This window comes from Aspergillus japonicus (assembly GCF_003184785.1).
Source record: "Aspergillus japonicus CBS 114.51 unplaced genomic scaffold BO86scaffold_12, whole genome shotgun sequence".
NCBI lineage: Eukaryota > Fungi > Ascomycota > Eurotiomycetes > Eurotiales > Aspergillaceae > Aspergillus > Aspergillus japonicus.
In genome coordinates this window covers 602,013-621,630 of record NW_020291649.1, presented here as the reverse complement: position 1 = coordinate 621,630, position 19,618 = coordinate 602,013, and the positions used below count along the sequence as shown (strand labels likewise).

General features: G+C 51.8%; 9 protein-coding genes and 1 non-coding gene across 10 annotated transcripts; 4 read left to right on the top strand and 6 right to left on the bottom strand.

Annotated features, from left to right (window-relative positions):
* Window positions 1–770: 770 nt before the first annotated feature.
* BO86DRAFT_t95 lies at window positions 771–878 on the bottom strand. The gene has a single exon. It is a non-coding gene; the product is annotated as a tRNA-Met (tRNA).
* A 172-nt stretch (window positions 879–1,050) lies between these two features.
* Window positions 1,051–4,197, bottom strand: BO86DRAFT_387713 (RNA-processing protein PTA1). The gene is made up of 8 exons (XM_025671662.1): window positions 3,531–4,197; window positions 3,216–3,381; window positions 3,013–3,143; window positions 2,751–2,954; window positions 2,351–2,699; window positions 1,463–2,301; window positions 1,341–1,411; window positions 1,051–1,282 (listed from the first exon to the last, which is right to left on the bottom strand). The coding sequence occupies exons 1-8, from the start codon at window positions 3,866–3,868 to the stop codon at window positions 1,140–1,142; spliced, it is 2,241 nt and encodes a 746-aa protein (XP_025529775.1). The 5' UTR covers window positions 3,869–4,197; the 3' UTR covers window positions 1,051–1,139.
* A 659-nt stretch (window positions 4,198–4,856) lies between these two features.
* BO86DRAFT_417514 (uncharacterized protein) lies at window positions 4,857–5,327 on the top strand (the record flags this gene model as incomplete). The annotated part of the gene is made up of 3 exons (XM_025675032.1): window positions 4,857–4,870; window positions 5,013–5,137; window positions 5,236–5,327. The coding sequence occupies 3 exons, from the start codon at window positions 4,857–4,859 to the stop codon at window positions 5,325–5,327; spliced, it is 231 nt and encodes a 76-aa protein (XP_025529774.1).
* A 596-nt stretch (window positions 5,328–5,923) lies between these two features.
* BO86DRAFT_358489 (dolichyl-diphosphooligosaccharide--protein glycosyltransferase subunit STT3) lies at window positions 5,924–8,770 on the bottom strand. Its single transcript, XM_025669746.1, has 5 exons — window positions 8,516–8,770; window positions 8,421–8,444; window positions 8,204–8,284; window positions 6,378–8,100; window positions 5,924–6,327 (listed from the first exon to the last, which is right to left on the bottom strand). The coding sequence occupies exons 1-5, from the start codon at window positions 8,643–8,645 to the stop codon at window positions 6,057–6,059; spliced, it is 2,229 nt and encodes a 742-aa protein (XP_025529773.1). The 5' UTR covers window positions 8,646–8,770; the 3' UTR covers window positions 5,924–6,056.
* Window positions 8,771–8,872: 102 nt separating this feature from the next.
* BO86DRAFT_387710 (CSN8/PSMD8/EIF3K family protein) lies at window positions 8,873–10,177 on the top strand. The gene is made up of 3 exons (XM_025671661.1): window positions 8,873–9,200; window positions 9,258–9,439; window positions 9,511–10,177. Exons 1-3 carry the CDS (start codon window positions 9,004–9,006, stop codon window positions 9,780–9,782), a joined length of 651 nt encoding a protein of 216 aa, XP_025529772.1. The 5' UTR covers window positions 8,873–9,003; the 3' UTR covers window positions 9,783–10,177.
* BO86DRAFT_387709 (ATP synthase subunit e) lies at window positions 10,028–11,114 on the bottom strand. Its single transcript, XM_025671660.1, has 3 exons — window positions 10,793–11,114; window positions 10,482–10,668; window positions 10,028–10,360 (listed from the first exon to the last, which is right to left on the bottom strand). Exons 1-3 carry the CDS (start codon window positions 10,811–10,813, stop codon window positions 10,290–10,292), a joined length of 279 nt encoding a protein of 92 aa, XP_025529771.1. The 5' UTR covers window positions 10,814–11,114; the 3' UTR covers window positions 10,028–10,289.
* A 54-nt stretch (window positions 11,115–11,168) lies between these two features.
* Window positions 11,169–13,736, top strand: BO86DRAFT_446926 (putative dynein intermediate chain). Its single transcript, XM_025676554.1, has 3 exons — window positions 11,169–11,445; window positions 11,522–12,313; window positions 12,366–13,736. Exons 1-3 carry the CDS (start codon window positions 11,311–11,313, stop codon window positions 13,488–13,490), a joined length of 2,052 nt encoding a protein of 683 aa, XP_025529770.1. The 5' UTR covers window positions 11,169–11,310; the 3' UTR covers window positions 13,491–13,736.
* A 77-nt stretch (window positions 13,737–13,813) lies between these two features.
* On the bottom strand, window positions 13,814–15,114 carry BO86DRAFT_358477 (putative short-chain dehydrogenase; the record flags this gene model as incomplete). The annotated part of the gene is made up of 4 exons (XM_025669745.1): window positions 13,814–13,956; window positions 14,011–14,127; window positions 14,263–14,449; window positions 14,557–15,114. The coding sequence occupies 4 exons, from the start codon at window positions 15,112–15,114 to the stop codon at window positions 13,814–13,816; spliced, it is 1,005 nt and encodes a 334-aa protein (XP_025529769.1).
* A 1,225-nt stretch (window positions 15,115–16,339) lies between these two features.
* On the bottom strand, window positions 16,340–17,015 carry BO86DRAFT_335048 (uncharacterized protein; the record flags this gene model as incomplete). The annotated part of the gene is made up of 3 exons (XM_025668869.1): window positions 16,555–17,015; window positions 16,433–16,506; window positions 16,340–16,379 (listed from the first exon to the last, which is right to left on the bottom strand). Coding segments are annotated over exons 1-3 (561 nt in total), but the record flags the coding sequence as incomplete, so codon positions are not given.
* A 1,408-nt stretch (window positions 17,016–18,423) lies between these two features.
* BO86DRAFT_308552 (uncharacterized protein) lies at window positions 18,424–19,582 on the top strand (the record flags this gene model as incomplete). Its single annotated transcript, XM_025667781.1, has 6 exons — window positions 18,424–18,600; window positions 18,640–18,676; window positions 18,731–18,807; window positions 18,868–19,253; window positions 19,333–19,400; window positions 19,461–19,582. 6 exons carry the CDS (start codon window positions 18,424–18,426, stop codon window positions 19,580–19,582), a joined length of 867 nt encoding a protein of 288 aa, XP_025529767.1.
* Between the last annotated feature and the right edge of the window lie 36 nt (window positions 19,583–19,618).

Sequence of the window (19,618 nt, the reverse complement as noted above, 5' to 3'; positions counted from 1 at the left end):
GGGGAAGGTAGTCTACGGTTTGATTACCGTTTCTGGTGCGTGGTTGTGTACTTGTTGTCCTTGTTGCCGGTGGGTTTGTGCCATCGCTTTTCGCAGATGTGGATGAGTATACGGATGCGAGATTGTGAGAAGCTTTAGTCTTTCTTGTAGGCTCGATGCATACGGAAAGTATCCCGGTTAGCTTTGCTGGTGTTCTTTTTGCATACAGTGGTCTGGGTATGCACTAGAGAGACTGGGTCAATGGGGTATTATCAGTTGGTGCCTTCGAGACTGGTGGACGAGGAGCCTAGGGGCCAGGGTACGAAAAGAATGAACGAGTGAGCCCGGCTCAGTAGTAAGGAGACACTTGATCGGATTCATGTTTCTCATAAAGTATGATAGGTCGTAGGTTGGTGACTATTCTTATGTTGACTACTTAGGGTGCGCATAAGCATTGATGGGGGAAGCTCGGAGGCAAGTTGTTGTATTATAGAATCCCTGGAGCTGTTTGAGTAGACAGAAAAGAATGATCAGAGACTTATGAAAACAGAGGAGCACATAGTCCTAACGAACCATCAAGAAAGATATATAGGATGAGGTGGTCAGAATGCAAGTGGAACGGCGAGGAAATATGACCACACACACAATTCGATCACCACAACCTAAAACAGTAGGCCCACCTACGTTTTTGCATGCTCATGCATCTTCCTCTCATAGCAGCGAAATGACCCTCAAGCCCACAAAAAGATCGGTCAATTCCTGGCAGGATCGTATAAAACGATAAAAGAAAATGTCCCGAGGGAGGTTCGAACTCCCGGCCTTGGGATATCAAGGAAGTTGAGGCTTCCATGTCATACTGCGTATGAGACCCACGTGATAACCAACTACACCATCGAGACGACTTGTTGGAAAGCGTCATCTCATATACACTTATATACGGACCTCGTGCACCACCAACAGAAAGATCCCTTACTTGCAATAGGTTCGCATCCCGCGGCGGACAATTGATCGTAAATACAGGCACTATGTTAACAGTTGTAAATTACACGATTGACAGATCGTCTATTGGCACAATGTGTTAATCCATTTGGCGAAGTCCGGTTTACGCCTCCTTGGAACAACGGGAGGATTAATAAACTGTACAGGCTCTATCAACTGTCTCAAGCACTACCAACAGGAGTCGCGCTGGTCCCCGTTGTGGCACCGCGACTCGCCAGGGTTGTTTGCTGTTCTGGCTGTGACTGCGTTGCCTTGGGGCGCCATTTGGCCAAGACCTTGCCAGCAGCGGGACGTGATTCCTCGTCTGCGTCGAGAGAAATTAGTTTAGAAGACAAACAGTTAGCGGAGAACACGGAACGTACAGGTCTCATATACATGCTCCAAGGCATTGAGACATATCTCGCGGGCCGGTGGTCGAAACATGATCAGATACCTGGTGACGATCAGCATGAAGGTTACTCGAATTGCCCAACAGTTGACCTACAGTAGGGATTGAACGCATAGATTGACACGCTCGGGGTCCTTGGCAAGACTAGCGACTCGCTGTGTGATGGGTATGGTCACCTCTGGAATCTCACTCAAGAAGCGGATGAAGATCTTGGTGTCTCGTGAATCAATATAGGGCAAGAACCCATCCAGGAGTCTCAAGACCCAGTGATCATAAAACAGCGGTACAGTAACTTCCTCGTCCTCCGACCTCCGCTGCGAGGCAGTGAACTGCATCTGCACCCGGTCATTGTACCACTCTTCGTTCAACCACATGATGCCCACATTCACCCGGCCCCGGAAGTCCTCTAGGATGTACCGATATAGAGTCTCCCGGATTGTATTAGAGATCGTTGCCTTGCCTCTGCTCGATGCGTCTTGTCCGATTTTCCCTGTTCCCGCTTCCAGGCCTGCTGGAGCTCTTGTGGCGAGTCGGGTGAGTAGAGTGACCCAAGCGTCTCGGTCGAAGGTGCTACCGGCCAATCGAGCAAATCCCGGCTGCTGCTGGTTCTTCCCCTTCGCCGGATTCGAGGCGACCGCACTGGACGCCAGCATACCGAACACCCTCCCGACAGCACTGCGACCAACTTCGGCAGCCTCGGCCTCTGATAGCGGAGGGGGCTGAGGTAAGACGAAGGGTCCCAATGAGACAAGATCTGGCTGGATCTCTGCGATTTCGGCCGCCTCAGCATGCGCCTGCTCGCGCACCGGTTCTGCAACGTCCATAGGCTGGTACTCTGGCTCGTAATCGTCATCGTCGTCGTCGGTGGCCGCTACCGCCGCCGGAGCCTGGGCGGCCTGTCGCTTCTGAATTGTCTCATAGCGCATGCGAATGGCCTATTACTGGGTCAGTGTATTGCTTCTGCGTCCTGACGTTTTAACTTACATCGATAGACTGGGTCAACGCCGATTCATCCACTCGAGCGAGAATGGGAACGACGATGTTGACAAGGAGATCTGGAGGTAGTTGCTTGACATCAAAGCGTGAAGCTTCAGCATCCTCCGTCAGGGTAAAGAGCTGCGAGTAACTGGTTGGGCCCGGAGGAAGTGGCGGGATTTTCACCACGGGCGGTGTTTCGGCGTCGAGTTTCGTTCGTTTCGTTTTGTCAAGCCCGTCCGTGGGTTCGGCAGGTGGTCCACGTTTCCTTGTTGCGTCGTCGACGATCTCGAGGCGTGAGTTCTTCAGCCGATCGACGTGCTGTTCCATCTTGCGAAAGAATGGATGGTTGGCATTTCTAGACAGTCCTCAGCACATAGTACAAGCTGACCGTACATCCTTGTCTCACCTCTTCATTATATGTTCGAGAACGGCCCTGGCGGTTCTTTCCATCGACTTGACTCCGACCCGGACAGCCGGGGTTATGGGTGGGCGTACTTGTCTCGCAGGGAAGAAGTTCATGATAGCATTGATGATTTTATTGCCGATGGACTGTCGACTGCGGATGAGGACTGCCAGGCAGTTCAGCGTTGCGTTCACGAGGATGGGGTCGCTACGGAGACATTAGCAAGGTTTCCAGGACTCCCCACTTCTCGGTCAAGAACAAGTACCTCGATTCTTCCTGGAGAGCAGACAGAAGTCTATCCAAAAGTCCAGAGGCTTCCGCCTCGAGGTTGGGAAGTGACAAAACGGGATGATTGCGAGGCACGATAGCCAAGGAGGTTTCGTTCTGGTCAGGTCGCTAGACAAGAAAAAACAACAAGATTAACTCCACATCGGACAAAACACCTCTGACAGGATCCTGTGTACGTACTCTAGGGTCTGCAATCGGTCCATGGGTCTGCACTTGCACAACGCGCTGAACAAACTTGATGCAACAGATCTTGACCTGCGAAGGAAAGGAGTCCCATCGCCGCAGGATACCTTGTTTGATTGCGGTCATATTCTCCCATATGGCTCCATCTCGCGGATGGTTGATACTGCAGCATTGAGGTGTTAGTGGTCGCGCCCAACAAGAAAGACAATTCTAGGCCTGCTTCATGCGAACGTCTACGGAGGCTTTTTCCCAGGGAGGGGGGTCTCGGGGCAGTGCAGTGCAGTGAACAACAAGCAAACGCCAGTGACCTACATATGCCTAAACACCAACGGATACAGACTGGCAGCATTCTGCACTATATGTTTCAAGACCAAGGCATCTCCTTCCGGCAACTCCAATATCTCGCGCAGCGCCTGTAGGACGTTGGCAGCCAGCTGCTCCTTCTGTGTCAAAGCCAGCGCCGGGCTAGAAAATGTTTCGGCCAGAAACTCCGCGCCCCATCTCCGCAGTTCTAGTCGCGCACGCGATCCGATTATAGGAAGAACACCGTTCACGATCTGGGGGTAGAAGGCGGCATCGCCCAGAACGAGATTGCGGGCGGCATTAAGCTGCGCGATCTGATCGCCGAGGTGATCGGCCGATTGAGCCATTACGACTCCGTTCCGCGGTCGGTGGTCACGGCCTGGCAGAGGACGGGCGAGCGAGGCGGGTTGGCAGATTCACTGCGGATTGTCTGATTGTCACCGGTCAAAGCTGTCTACGCAGGGGAGTTAGGTGCCAAGGCACGGAGCTTAGAACACGGCCGCGACGACTATTTGTCCCCGAGACACACATACGAGGCGTAGAGAATGTCGAATGGGTCGCCGAGAGAGACCTATGCAAGAGATTCCGGGTCAATTGAAGAGAGGTATCGGCGGTAAGATCAAAGGTGGATGGAGGGGGGGAGGACGAGGAGAGGAGAGGAGGTTAAACGCGGAACTGAATTGGTTGTATGAAGAAGCCGAGAGACCCAGACAAAGACAGGCAAGGCCACGCTCCTGCCAGTCACGTGCTGCGCCTCCCGCTCATGGCAGCTGGCCATCATCACATCATACAACGATAATGTGCACTGCCTCCAAGGTAAACGTTTTGTGCTATGTCTTTTGGGGCTTTCTGTGAGAGAAAACTTGCGGGGCACCTGTGACCTGTCAGGTCATGCAGTCAGACTCTAGCATGAAAACCAATTGATGTACTATAACAGCCTAACAAGCGAAACAGCCACTAGTACTATATACTTAGTACAAGATACTACGCAGTAAGCAGGGAGGTCAAACCCAGCATATGCTAGTACTACATAGACATAGGAGGTCAATTCTAGAACCTAAACACAATGAGCCCTGCTCATATATCAATGATTGTCTTCTATAGCAGTGTAGTATAGTAGTGTAGATACTCTACTCATACACGGACAACTGGCCCGGCCGGCCAGGAACGCCAAGCCCGGCGGCATCCCATCTAATTTCTGGAGGAATCCAATCCAGATTGTCATCCAATCTTCCGGCCTTTAACAATCGGATCGTCTCTCGTTCCTCTTTCCTTCATACCCTGACAATCCAGATCCCTCCGGTGATAACTCACGACCGGAATTCTCTTGTCAAAATGGCCTCTGGAATGTATGTTCTCCCTCCCCCTCCGCCCGTTTCCTCTCTTCCAATGCGACAGTCAAATCAATCGGGCAATCATGCCACCGTCTCGCCGCGAATTCGTGAATCCGCTTCATGACAGCGCAATCCAAGTTTACTGACACCGATACAGCTTCAACTCCACCTACTACGGCAAGGACTACCGCGCCGGAGCCGCCCTCCTGCGTGCCCGCCGGCCCTACCTCGTCAAGAACGCCATTACCGGCCTGTGCCTCGTCGGATTCACCATTGGTGTCTGTATGTTTTATCTACAGTCCTTCCCCCGTGTTTGCTCCGATATCCCATCGAAAACCCACAGGAGCTGGAGCTGATCATCAACCTCTCAACTCCTCCAGATGCCTACACCATACGCGCCGTCGGCCAGGATGAGTTCTCCGACGTCAAGGTCCCCGAGACCCCCGCCGCCAAACCCCAGCAGAAGCAATAGACGGATGTCCATAGACATATCCCTTCCGCTTTCTCCTGCTTGGATGCAATGCAATTGATCGCCATCGCTTGGACTTTTGGGTGCTATCATCGCAGAGAAGATATAACGGAGCGTCGGTCGTGGAGTCATATGTGGTCGTCTTCCTTACGTGGGGGGCTATCATAATCCCGGATTGGCTGTACCTCGATGGGCTTCGCCTGACTTGCATGGACTCATATATACCGAAGCCTGGTTGCCCCTGGAAGATGGTGTATCTCCCTCGCACTATTGGTACGACTTCACGGATAACCGCAGCGATTGAAGCCCGGCCGGTTGTTAGATCATGTTCAAAATTATTCGGTATACCGCAGACCAAGTGACAGGCCCTCAAGTGATACGTTCAACAGCAGGAGTGCCTCCTTAAATCTGTCGCGCTTTCATTGACACTCATCTCTGCTCATTTATTCCCCCTCAAAGTTTAGCTTCTGTTTTACGAGATAGGTTTATGTGTATATTATCCAATGCTGAATCGGTGTTTTCGACTGCGCTCTTTCTCAGCAAGTAACAATAACGTAGGTTTCTTTATACGATTGAGCGGCTCCACACCATGATGAAGTGAAGATGCACAGCTAGTTTGGCTTATGTCCTCGATCAAATACAGGTTATGATGAAACATCTAGTACGCAAGGGATCACTTTCATCGTTCCGGATACTCTATCTGCTACATAGACAACAAGCAACAACCCTCCTCTACTCGGTTCTCAGAACACGAGGGCCCTTCTTCTTGGTCGCACGCTTGCGCTTGTGACCGCGGTCAAATGCGACTGCGTTGCTGTGGTCGCGGTTCAAGTTGTCCAGATCCTTGACCTTGTAAATACGGATGATCCAGTTCTCACTGGTGAAGGCCTCCTCGAGGGTGGACAGCTGGGGTCCCTCCGCCGGGAGTTTCGCACCACGGACACGGTCCACGGCTTGACCGCCCTGGAACATGGTGTGGTAGTTGTAATAGGACATTTTGTACCTAGATCATCGTCAGTGTTTGCTCCCAACCCCAGAGAAGAAGATCCTTACATCAAGCTGTTGCGCATGGTAGGTGTGGCTTGATCATCTACACGGTATTCACCCCGAGCAGTGAAGAAGTCACGCTCCTTGACCTCATCCGGCCAGATACCTTCGGCGATACGAACCATCCACAGGAACTTGTTGATATCGTCACCGGAATAGCCCAGCAATCCACCGAAGACCACCAGGACGTAGTCGACATCGTGCTGCCGAAGAATGGGGTAGCTGACCTCCTCCCGGGAGCTCATCGCCTTTCCAACGGTGGCAATGTGGGTGTTGTTCCAGGTGTTGTTGTCAACGAGAGTGGGGCGGTCAGCCATACCACCAATTTGATAGCCATAATCCCACCAGGACATGACCTTGGCATTGTGCGGAGTGTTCTGGCGGAGCCAGTAGTACGCCTCACGGTAGTCGTCGATGATGTGCTGGCTTCCATCCGGCATCCGGCTGGCTAGAACCACGGATGGGGAAGAGTAGGCGTTCGAAGTGACCCAGGTGCAGTGCGCAACGAACAGGAGAAGATAAATGATCGCGGACGATGTCACGACCAGCTTCGAGAGGTAGGATGTGACTCCAACGTCCGGCTTTCTTGCAGAGCGAAGGGGCTCCGACGAGGTGTCCTCAACAGCCTTCGCCTTGGGGTTGGGGCCTGGGCTGGCAAGAACGTAGGTATCAAGGATAGTGGAGAGAGCCAGGGCAGCAGCGACACAGACGATAGGGGTCAGGGTCAGCATCAGACGAACCATGACACCAGCAAAGTAACTGGCAAGAACGGAGTAGATGATGACGAAGACGTGCTCGTCCTTGAGATCACGGAAGCACATGTAGACACCGGCTGGGAAAAGCCAGATCAAGAAATTGAGATCGAAAAAGAATGCTGGCCAGGCGGTAGGCTGGTGCTCCGAGACCGATGCGATGATAGGGATATGGATCTTTGCGTAACCAGTATCCCACAGCGAGTAAAAGCGACCACTCCAGGGAGCAATGACTCCAGAGACGGTGAGGACAACAAGTCCCACAAATGCAACGCCGAAAACGACAATGATCATGGTAGTCAAGAGTCTCTGGAAATGCTTGCCCGGAATGAAGCCTCGCACGAAGTCGGCAAATGCCACCAGTTGAAGCAAGCCGAAGACACCGAGAGCAGCCATGTGGTCGCTGTTCCGGATGGGCAAGAATCCAACGAAGGGAATCTGCATGCTGGCCAAAGTGCCCAGAGCATACCAGGTGGTGTAACTGATATAGATACGCGAGCTGTACCTACCCATGCAAAGGAGAACGAAGACGTGCAGAGGAATCAAGTTGGTGATGAAAACATACCCACCCCAAGCCGACACCATGTAGCCGTAGAACAGGGCGGTCAATGCACCCCACATGATAGAGCCATTTTTGACAGCCTTAATCCACAGGAAGAAGGTGAAGACGAGCAAGAAGATGGCGATAGCCTCGTTGTCATAGCTGCCAGCAACTGAACGAGAGATATAACCAGGGACGATACCCATGAAAGCAGCTGCAAGCAGACCTGCAGATGGCGATGTGGACATCTCACAAGTGAGGAAATACATCGCCAAAGCGGTCAAGCCTGAGAATCCAGGAGCAAGCAAGACACAAATATTACGGATATCAACGGGGATGGTCAGGAATCGCAGAATGTGGTAGATCACGCCGCTGGTTACCATCAGACCGGGGTATAGTGTACCACCCGTAACACGTCCCAGAGGGTGCCAGGTTCCTGGAAAATTCGACGGTGGTCAGACTTGAGGATTGCTTGTCTAAGGGCTTCGCCATTGCATTCTCTTGGAACAAGGGTAAGTGCTGATGATGAAACAACTTACTGTCGTCAAACCAATCCCAGAAGCTGTAGAAGCCATGTTGAACCAAGTATTTAGTTGCCCTGAAATTGAACCAAGGATCGACTAGTAGACAAGACCATATCAGCGTCAATTCTAAGGCGATGGAGTCGGATATGATGTGCAATCGCGGGCCGCGGAGTGAGCTCGATGTGAATGCCGGGTAATACTTCAACAAGTCGGTCGGTATGGGGCAACGTACATTCGTGAATGATGCTTTCAAAGCCTGGCGTAGAAACAGTCAGCAAACCCCATCGTATAAGTATAATCGGTGCCAATGGAGCCGGTGGTACATACGAATAACACTGAACAATCGACTGGACACAGCGGCAGCGGCAATAGTTCCTAGAATGATAATGCGCAGTAGGCCGCGAGTGTTCCTGCCGGTGTTACCCTTTAGTAGGGAATTGAGGGGTAATTCGGCCATAATGGCCAGGAAGTGAAGATCAAATTTCCAATTGGGAAAAGTGATAAACGAGTGACTCTCGTCCTGCCCAGGCGGTTCGTTGAGAGTGAAGTTGGAAGGGAGAGAGACCGGGGAGATGGAGTTCGAGACTGGAGCTTCGCAAGGTGGTCTCTTCTGGGGTCTTGGCACGCCAGGTACGTAAGTCGCAAGCCGCCCGTTGCGGTTTTGGGGAAACCTCCGATTGTCCCCGCACCGCATCATTATTATCATTGCCAGCCAGCCATATTGACGATCCCGCTTCTACACCACTCCTACACCCCTACACCACCGGAATTGATCTGCTGCGAGGGTCTAGTGTCACAAAATCGAGTTATCAAGAATGAACACCCCACCACTTTCGCAAGAGCAGCTTGCTGCAGCGATTGCATCGGCTGCTACCCCGTCAAAGCTCTACGACATACTCTCCCCATACGAGGAAGAAGCGTATCTCCTCTCCTTCCAAGATAACAGACAGACAGAGCTTCTGGGCCAATTCTATGTGGCCTACTTCTTGTCTCATCTACTGACAGATAAAATGTAAGCACTCCGATGTCGGTCATCGATCACTGGTCAAAATTCTCACATTTCTATCAGTTACGAAGCCCGGTTTTTGATGAAGCGGATGCCACAAGACCTTTTACAGACAGACGACTCCCTGCAAAACTGCGTGGCATTACTGCGAGCGATCTGGCAGCACAAGCACGAGTCCGTCTACACGATATTGAGAGAGTTGCCATGGTCGGATACGCTGAAGCCGATAGTACAGAGTTATGACAGTAAGTGACAACACCTTACAAAAGCATCTGATAGGTATTCCTGAATCATCCTCTTGCTTACATACTTGAAGCATATTTCCAGGAAAAGACGTTGCGAGAAGTGGGCAGGGCATATGAGACAATCAGACCTGCAACAGCTGCAAGCTACCTCGGTCTCGACCCCGCAGCCACAGAGCGAGGAGACCCAGCCACGATAGTAAAGCTCATGGCTCATGGATGGACCCAGGACGAACAAACTGGACTACTACACCCCAACGCCATCCTTGATGACTCTCAGCAAGATGCCCAGTTGGACAACGATATAAGTGAAATAATGGCCTTGATTGGCAGTCGTCGGGGTTGAAACCCTGCAGATCACCGGGAGATATTCCTCACGAATGAGACCATAACGATAATACCCTCTAATGAAGACTAAAGGCTGGAATATGAGAGACAAACGTGCAGAACAATGGTCTTCTAGCAATCGTCCTATGAAGTACCATACGGTCACTGAAAGCTCCCCAGAGCGGCACCACGCGCAAGGGCAGGCAGTCATGCAGGGGTACGCAAGCAGTACGGAAGGATCAGCAATGAAACCGAAGCATACAACTGAATCTCTTGCTCTTCTGGCCCAACTGTAGTGTACACATGCACGACAGCCCAGGGTATGTACAGATGCGGGGATGATGTCTATAGTGGAAAAAGAAAATCATTCCTTTCGCTCGCAATGATACGACTCTGGGAAATTAGACCAACAAACAATAATACATAACCGGGATCATCCCGCAATCTCTCCTCGATACCTTGTCAGGTTCGGGTCGGGGGAGAGATAAAAGCAAATCATCTTCTCGCTGTATACTTCCAAACATATCTAGTTCTCACCGGCCTTCAGCTTCAGGAAAGCCTCAAGGTCAAACCGGCTGTCCTCGGGATCCGTAATCACTGCACACAGTCACCAATTAGCGTCTATCGGAGGGGGCCATGCTGGCCATATCAAGGGAGGAGCGAACGCGGATGACTCGGGTTGTGCTAAGAGCTTATGGGAGAGCGAGAGAAGACATACCGCCGCTGTTCGTCTTAGAGTCCTTGGGCGCCGTCTTCTTCTTCCATTCGGCCTTGGCCTGCTCGATCAGGCGCTCCTGGCGGGCATATTCACGCTCGGCCTCTGCGTGCTTGGCGGCGGAGGTGAGGGAGGACTGGTGGTAGAAACCGTAGACGAGACCGGTAATCAGAGCCGAGTAGCGGAAAACCTATAAGGCGATTGAATAGTGTTAATGACCCAGGGCCATACTGGAGGGGGTGGTGTTGGGTTGGGTGGATTGGGGTGGATTGGGACTGGAGTATGTATCAGAACGGGCCCTGGCGGAGACTCACGTTGACACCCTGAGAAGCCATGTTGATTGAAGAGAGTCCCTGGGCCTCCGGAGCGGCAATCAAACAGAATTAGTGAGAGTAGAAAGATCGAAGCCGGATTCCGAGCGACCGGTTTGGAGGGTATCGACAGTCAATGGCTGGCAATGCGGGCTGGGATACTGAAGCTTCCAAGTTGTAAAGACGAAGTTCCTGTCGCGAGTTTTTCCGGACCGTCGGCCTTGCTGCGCTTATGTCATCCGACCACCAACTAACGTTAACCCGGACTTTGGTTTTTGGTATTTGGGAGAAGCGGGACGGGGGGAGGAGAGAGGAGAGAGGAGGGTCGGGAACGCGACTACGGTAAGTTAGAGGCCCCGTTCCACTCCCATCCCTCCCCCTCTTATTTACTTAACACTCACCCCAAAAGTCCCGAAGTAAATAAACGAACAAAACAACCATCCCACCTTATTCTGTACCCAAACGTGGTCTGAACGGATATTCTCCGTTCTGATCGACTAGGTGCATATTCGCCTCACATTATGTCCTCGTCAGTACAACAGCGCAAGGCTGAAATCCTTGCTAAGAAAGCCAAACTCGCCGAACTCAAGCGCCAGAGGGAATTGCGCCAGAGGGAATTCTCCCAGGTTCGCGCTAACAGCGGTGACGCCTCTGAGGTAAGAGACCCCTCTGCTAAACTGCGAATTCTTTCTTCAACTCGAGCTGTAAGACTTAGCTCCATTGTTTACCTAGGTCGTATCGCCAGTCCCGAGTCGTGCTGACAGCAGAGCTGAGCTCGACGACTTCATCTCCCGTCTTGTCGACCGCCCCGGATCAGCTTCGATCGGCCACGGTGCCGATGGCCTCTCGCGCAAAGGCAGCCGACCAAACTCCGTCCTCAGCGCCAGCCAGTTGAGCGGAGATAACGCCGAAGCTTTCAGCCCTCCTGCGCGAACCGTTTCCCATTCAATCGCAGTCCAGACCGTCGGAACCGAGCTCTTTGTCGCCGCTACCGAACCACAGCCTGTCCCTGAGCCTAAACCCGAAATTGTCACCTACAGCAAAGCAGTACAGACCGATGATCTAAAAGGACCTGATGGGATATCGCTCGACTCCGATGATGAAGGTGACACGAAACGCTTCGGCAAGAAAGTCAGTGAGCTTGACGACGAAATTCTGAAGAAGCTTCGCAGAGAAATTGAGGAGGAACTGCAGACAGCGCAACGGAAATTCGAGAATGAAAATGGGTCTGAAATGGCAAAAATGCGGTATCCGCTGCGCACACTGGACGAAGATGAACTCAAAGCTGTTACCTCGTCGGACGACTTCTTAGACTTTGTGGAACGGTCGGCAAAAGTGATTGAGCGGGCATTGGATGAAGAATATGATGTTCTGGCAGATTACGAGCTTGGGGGTGTTGATGGCGAGCTGGATGATGAGGACGAGCATGGCAAGAAGAGACGAGGCATCCGAGAGGTCTGCCAATTCTGGGATGAACGATGGAGCAAGAAACGTATGATCAGCGATCTGAGCTTCTCTCCAAAGGTCTGTTACGCGCACTGATGCCGGCCAATCGTCAGACTGATGAATTCTACAGTTCCCGGAGCTCGTCCTGGCCGCGTATACCAAGAACCCCTCTGCGCCCCATGAGCCCGACGGCCTCGTCCAGATTTGGAACCAACACCTGCACTCCCGCCCAGAGTATGTCTTCCATTCAACCTCCGACATTTTGGCCGCGAAATTCTCTCCCTTCCATCCCAACCTGATTGTTGGTGGATCATATTCGGGCCAGGTTCTGCTGTGGGACACCCGTTCGTCGCGAGCAGGCGGAGGCGCACCGGTTCAGAAGACACCCCTGACCGGCTCCGGACATACCCACCCTGTTTACAGCATCTCAATAATCGGCACCCAAAATGCCCACAACATCCTCACAGCATCTACGGATGGTGTTGTCTGTGGATGGACTGTTGATATGCTCTCTCAGCCTCAGGAGTATCTAGAGCTGTCCACACCTCCTCCATCTAAAACTGAAGATCTTGCGCCCACAACCATGTCATTCCCCCAATCCGACCCGACATTCTTCATTGTTGGCACCGAAGAAGGAGGAATCTACCCGTGCCACCGTTATGATCGAGCGGGGGCTAAGGCTGGTACCGACCATCGTCTGGCGTATCGTGGCCATGCTGCGCCAATCATGTCCACTGCGTTCCATCCGGCACGCGGCCCGGTGGATCTGGGTGATCTGTTGCTCAGCTCGAGTTTGGACTGGAGCGTGAAACTCTGGCGTGTGCGGCCCCCAGCCACGACTGCGCCGGCTACGTCGGCCATAGCCACGACTCAAGTCGTTTCTCCGATCCTAGAGATCAATCGCGAAGATGTGGTGTACGATGCCAAATGGTCTCCTCACCGCCCTGGAGTCTTTTCTCTCGTCGATGGTGCTGGCAACCTCGAGGTTTGGGACCTCTACACGGACACAGAGGTCCCGGCGGTGAAGACGACGCCATCTAGAGGCCGCGGAGGCATTCTTACGAGGAGTCTCAACAAGGTGGCTTGGGAGGAGCGAGAGGGTAGACGCATTGCCACCGGTGGTCTCGACGGCGTGGTGACGGTTTTCGAAGTCGGCAAGGGCCTTAGCGGTACTCCGGAAGATGTGCGCGCAGAGGAATGGACAGGAATGAAGAAGCTCGTTGGACAATGGGAGCAGAAGGACCGCATGAATTGATGTGCCTTGGCTTTTGGTCCTGATGACCCCGGTGCTGAAGCATGGGTCAGCAGCGCTTCGATTGTCTCGCCATGCTGTTTCACCAGGTCATCCCTTGCACTCAGTATATCACCTCGCTATTTTTCATCTTCTTCATACCGATATGTACCAAATTTCGAGCGGCGCCTTGATTCACTTTCTCATATACCCCACGGGCAGCTTGTTGTTGATATATCTATGCATGTTTAGGGCAGGCGAACAGAGAAGCATCTTTCTAGAATGTACAACAGGTAGCGATTGAATTTCCCAATCCGATCAGTCTTGGGTCGACTGATAGTCCTTCCTCAATAAGGGAATTCCTGGCCCACCAGCTTCTCACTCAGTCTCCACAGCCTCTCAGCCTCGAAGCTGCTGGTGGCCCATGGCTTGACCGTATCCACCAAGGGGTCAGCCACATGGCAATCAATCAGATACGCCCCATTGGCAGCTGCCATTTCGTCAGCAATCAGGTGGACCCGGGGCAGAGAATCGAATCGCCTACCCTTCAAACTCGGATCAAAGGCCGCATAGACATGAGTCGCCGCACCCCTCTCGAGATTCTTCGCGTCAAATTCGTCCCTCCAACCTTCTCGATTCCCAAGCGACCGATCCACAGCCTCTGTACGAAACACACCCATTAGCCGAGACGAACCTTTCTCCACATCCACAATACACGAAAGATGAGAGAGAGAGAGAGAGAGAGAGAGAGAGAGAGAGAGAGAGAGGGGAGAAAACAATTGATCCTGCAACGTACGAAGCTCTTTCATCCCAACACTCCAATCCACATCCCTGTCCAGATTGGTAAATATGACCCCGGGATGCAAACTGAACGCCTGCAGGTTACGCTTCAACCCCAGCTTCTGCGCCAGCGAGAGGGCGAACAACATGTTGGCTGTTTTGCTTTGCCCGTAGGCACGCCAGCGATCATAGCTTTTCCCTTCCTACATTCCCCCCCAGGCTTTGTGTCAGCTTGCTTGTTATTCTCTCTCACGTCTGGTTTCACTTGTTTGTCCCAATGAATGAATCAAAACCCAACAGTCAGGCTCACATCGAAATTGAAATCGTCGAACCGCACCGGATTCAAGCGATGGCCATCACTACTCACGACGACCACGCGGGGGCTCGGCGCGGCCACGATCTTCGGCATGAGCAGGTTGGTGAACAGGAACGGGCCGAGGTGGTTGGTCGCCCAGTGGGCCTCGAAGCCCTCGGGCGAGCGGCGATAGTCCGGCACGCCCATGATGCCCGCGTTGTTGACCACGACGTCGATCGCGGGGAGGTCGTCCCAGCCGTTGACCTCGGCCGCGGCGGCGCGGACGCTCTCGAGGGAGGATAGGTCGATCTGTAGGGTGCGGATCTGCGTGGTTGGGTGGTTGGTGCTGGTGCTGCTGGCTTGGAGCGCTGCGGCGGTTTGGGCGAGCTGGTTGGCATTACGGGCGGCAAGGATGAGGCAGGATGGTTGGGCGAGGGCGAGGGACTGCACGAAGAAGCCGCCGAGGGAGTTGGGGGAGACCCCTGTGGTGAGGATGACCTTGCCTTTGATGAGGGGGGCGTAGTCGGCTAGGAGGTCGGTGGTGGTGGTCTGGGTGGTGTATGGCGGTGGCATGTTGGCTTTTGCTGTTTGGTGGGGATGGGGTGGCGAGTGATGGTTAGGTTAGACTCAGAAAAAGCTCGGACTGTGCACGATTGCTAGAAATGAGGCTATTTATGTTGATGGATGAGGATTGTTAAGGGTAATCACGGCGTTAACAAGCTGTTCCCCTATGTCCGGGGAAGGCCCCGGATAGTCGCGTACTACGCTTAGCAGCGCGCTACTGTAGGTAGTCTCGCTGAGGATCGTTGGAGCAAGTTCAAATCAAGGAAAGGATGAGCTACTGGTAAGGTCCGGTGAAATTGATATGAACAAGTGCAAATGATAGAACGGACTAGATACGACGACTTGTGCTGTACCTCGCCAGCAATTCATTTTTCTCCTGCTAGCTCTGGTATTGTGACTCTCAGATCCTTCTTGCTCTTGTGTAGCTCTTTGCGTCCGACCTTTGGGAATTTCATTAAACCTCTGTCTGTTCTGAGTGCATAGTGCATATGGTCTTCTTGTAGCTGCCTATACAGTGTCACGATTCGCCATTGCGATGACTATGGAAAAGGTGTACTGTATGTACACCTCATACAGCTTGGTCGCTAGAGTTGAACCACTTCACGAATACCTTCATCTCCTTATGTTTGAATTTGAAAGGGATTACCATTGGCTCACGTAAGCTGCGCGAGTGATAATTCAACTATATTATTGTCTTTAGTACTATCGCTAATCAACAACCCTGAATGACGTCTCATGGTGGAGCATGGAGCACATGCGCTTGTCCAGAAATGGTAAGGTGCCCGTGCCTGCTCGGAGAGGATCGACAGGCCGATATCAACTATCAAGTCATCAATGATCATTGTTTTGCTTATCCGTCAATACCCTGCACTTGAGATATGCGCCGGTATATCCATGCTTATATCGAGCTCTAGAGCCAATCAGAAGAGATAGTACTCGGACTCACCTCCAGGACTGGGCTGAGCCGACATACGAGTCTGACGAAGCATCTCCTCAGTCTTGGCTGGATACGAGCCGAGAGCCAACTCAATCCAACCCAACCATCGGTCCCGGAAGGTTCTCTGCATAGTAACGTGAAGAGCTCTCAGCCCTCGACTCCAGGTATGAGAACATTATCGAAATTACGATTCACCAGCTCGAACCTCTCGAAGACAACGAGTGAAAACCCTGCTCATACGCATGGGAGACCAGAAAGTAGATGCCGGGAAGACAAATGCTGATGATGGAGATAGGAATTTCTATTTCGACCCAGATCGATGCATTGACGGCATGATCTATATAGTTGTGAGTGAGGGTATTTCACTTGCCACAGGTTGGAATAACCTACAAGTTGGGTTCGTCGCTAAGTGCGGACTGACTTGAACAATTGTGATTAGACGCCCTATGGAAACCGCAACCACACTAAGAGGTAAGTGAATGGCCAAGCTAACTCGCCGGGGCTCTGCTTACACGTATCCGCAAGTGAATACTCCGGTTAGAAGAAGCCTCCGCATGAGTCTCAAGTGCAGCTTCCAGAGCATGGGCAAGGGCAAGAGTAGGACGAGGACATCGATAATGAGATCCGGCGTTCCAAACCCCAACCACAAGCTCTTTGTATCCATGCAGGTGCCCGGCAGATATGGCATCCAGTTTTTCTCGATCGGAGAACATGTGAGAAAGATCATGATGATAGTACTGATCGACCATGCGATATTCAACCCATGCACTACCCAGAGCGCATATCGGAAGCGAGAGGGACCTTGACTAAGAACCCTTGCGTAGAAGAACAGAGCTGACGCTCGTGCTATCGCGGTCCCCCCAAGTACGAGAAAGTATACAACCCATAACAGCTTCAGAAAAGAGACGAGGTCTGCTGGAGATACTGTTTCAACCTGTCTCCCCAGTCCAAGCCGGATCATTCTCAGACTGATACCGCAAACAGCAATATTAAATAGCTAGCAGAGCATGATCAGTCCATGCCAATGCTGAGAGGGGATCCGCGGCTAACCGCAGCAGCGAGAGCAGTCCAATCATCCCACCAGAACCCAGAGTGGGTGTTGGCGCGAGGAGGTTTTGGCAACAAGGCTCTCGACCAGAACCTGAGGGCAACGGCAACTGTTGGGAGAATGATCAACGCGATGGCAATTGCCCTAATCTGCGGGCCTCGGTCATTTGAAGGCCGGAAGGATCGGCTCGAAGACATCATGGAAGGAGGGCAAGGCTAAGTCACTGGCGGATTGAGGTTTAGTAAAACAGGTTGACCGGTCCATAAGCCCCCAGACTTCATGTTGAGAGATCTGCAGGATTATGAAGGTGCTTGATAGTTCTGGCTTCAGCTCTAGAAGCTATATTTGGATCCCTTCAGTATGACAATAGGCAGAGAGAATCATTTTTGCGCAGCATACTCGAATTAATCGTCATATGACGTGAATCAGCCTTAGATTAGAATTATCGAGGCCTGGAACCAGCCATTCCGTAACTGACTGCCACCTTGTGTAATGTAAGCAGCCAACACTTTGTCATCGACAAATGAGGGCATTGAGATTGATCATCAGCAACTGCGGAATCACATGAAACTTAATAAGGATGGGTATTAGATAGCCAACAACAGCATAAGTAACCGGAAAGGCTCGGTTGATTGCATGTGTCAAATATAGTCGATATAATGGCAGGCAGCGACCGACCAAGACTCGTTACCTCTGAGTACTAGTAAGTAAGTAGGTAGTTGCCCAGTGACTCCTAGCAAGTGCCAGAAGGAGTAAGAGTCGGCAGTACCGTGACTGTAGGTAGAGACAGGTAAATGATCCCGACCCGGGAACCTTATTCAAATCACCTACGGGCAATCTTCCCAGCTCTTGAAGGTCGAAGACACATCCGGTGTGTATGCTAAGTTTATGAGGCGAAGCTATCCCGAGTGTCGAGACGACTGTGAGATGACAATCTTGGAGGAAGAACAATCAGTTTATTCAAGTAGGTGCTGCATTCGGCCTTGACTACCTAAGTAGTCTTACCTTGACAATTGACCAGGAGTTGGAGACTGACGGCGGCAAACCATACTCTTGATAAGGTCTACCAATGGTTCGACAGTCCGCTGGTCTGATCTCGAGATTATGTAATGGTTCTTGCGACTTCTTGAAGAAAACATGTCTATTACTACCTTTCTTACCAGATCTCCTCGAAGGATGCCGTTTCGTTGCTGTTCAATGGCTTAAAACACACGCCAAAAAGCCCGCTGCCGGGCTGCTCCTCTCTTTCCATCTGGAATTGACGCTACATGCACATCCTTTCGTTCTCGCCGATGTAGGCCTGGTGGTGAGTAGGCGATATAGCAGTGGAAGTATGTCTCAGCGTTCGCCTAATGTTCCCTACAATGGGGGATCTCTGCTGGGCGTAGCCATTGCTATGGCAATCCTGCAGATTGTTGGGGTGATTGCTCGCTTTTATACCCGACACAGTCAGAGAATCGCATACGCGCTTGATGATTTTCTGATTGTCATCGCCTTGGTAAGGCAGCTAGTCATCAGTCCGTGTCTTAATTGCTGATAAGCCCTCTAGATTGCTAGCCTGGGACAGTCGGCTCTGTACGTGGTTTGTAAGTGACGGCCTCGGTTATCACCCATTAGGCAACAGCCGACCCTCAACATAGTGGTCGAAGTCGCAGGTGTCGGATACCCCATGAGTTGTGTCGAACAGACTCCAGAGAAGTTGGTTGCTCTAGAGAAAGTACTGACCAGAAAGTTTCGGGGCCCGATATAGGTGACTGACAGGTCAATTGAGACATAGGGTCTATACGCCAATGAGATCATAGATTTCCCTTTCGTCATAACTCCAGCCAAGATTTCCATTCTGGTATTTTATGTTCGCATCTTTAGCACACGAAACTTCAAAGTCGCCGCCTATATCGTTGGTGCAATCGTACTCGGACACGGCATTGGGGTTTTGCTCGCAGCTATCTTTCAATGCTGGCCAATCGATTACACCTGGAACAAGACTACAGGTATCGAAGGCGGCTCATGTTTTAACCAACAAGCCTTCTACCGATACGTCTCGCCGCCGAACATCTTAACGGATGTCCTCTTGTTGACTTTACCACTGCCCTATGTTTGGAAACTCCATACCTCTCGTGGTCACAAGCTGGCATTGACGGGAGTTTTCCTTCTGGGGGGATTGTAAGCGTGATTCCCGCATCATCGCATATCATTTGTACAGTATGCCATATGTATGCTTCGTTGATTGACCGTGCAACAGGGGAACGGTAGCCAGCATTTTGCGCATGACAAACTTCTTCGAAGAAAGAGCGACAGTTGATCCTACACGTATGTCCTCCACAGCGGTCTAATTCAACCTTCCATACTGACTCGCCTGCGTTTGTGTAGGGACATCGACCGATCTTGGGATCTGGACTATTCTCGAAGGAGCCCTCATCATCATAGCCGCCTGCCTGCCCCCCACTTGGGCTTTAAAAAATCGTCCGGTTCCTACCCCAGAAACTCTTTAGCAAAAATTCAGTCGGAATTCGTGCTTCTGAGAAGGA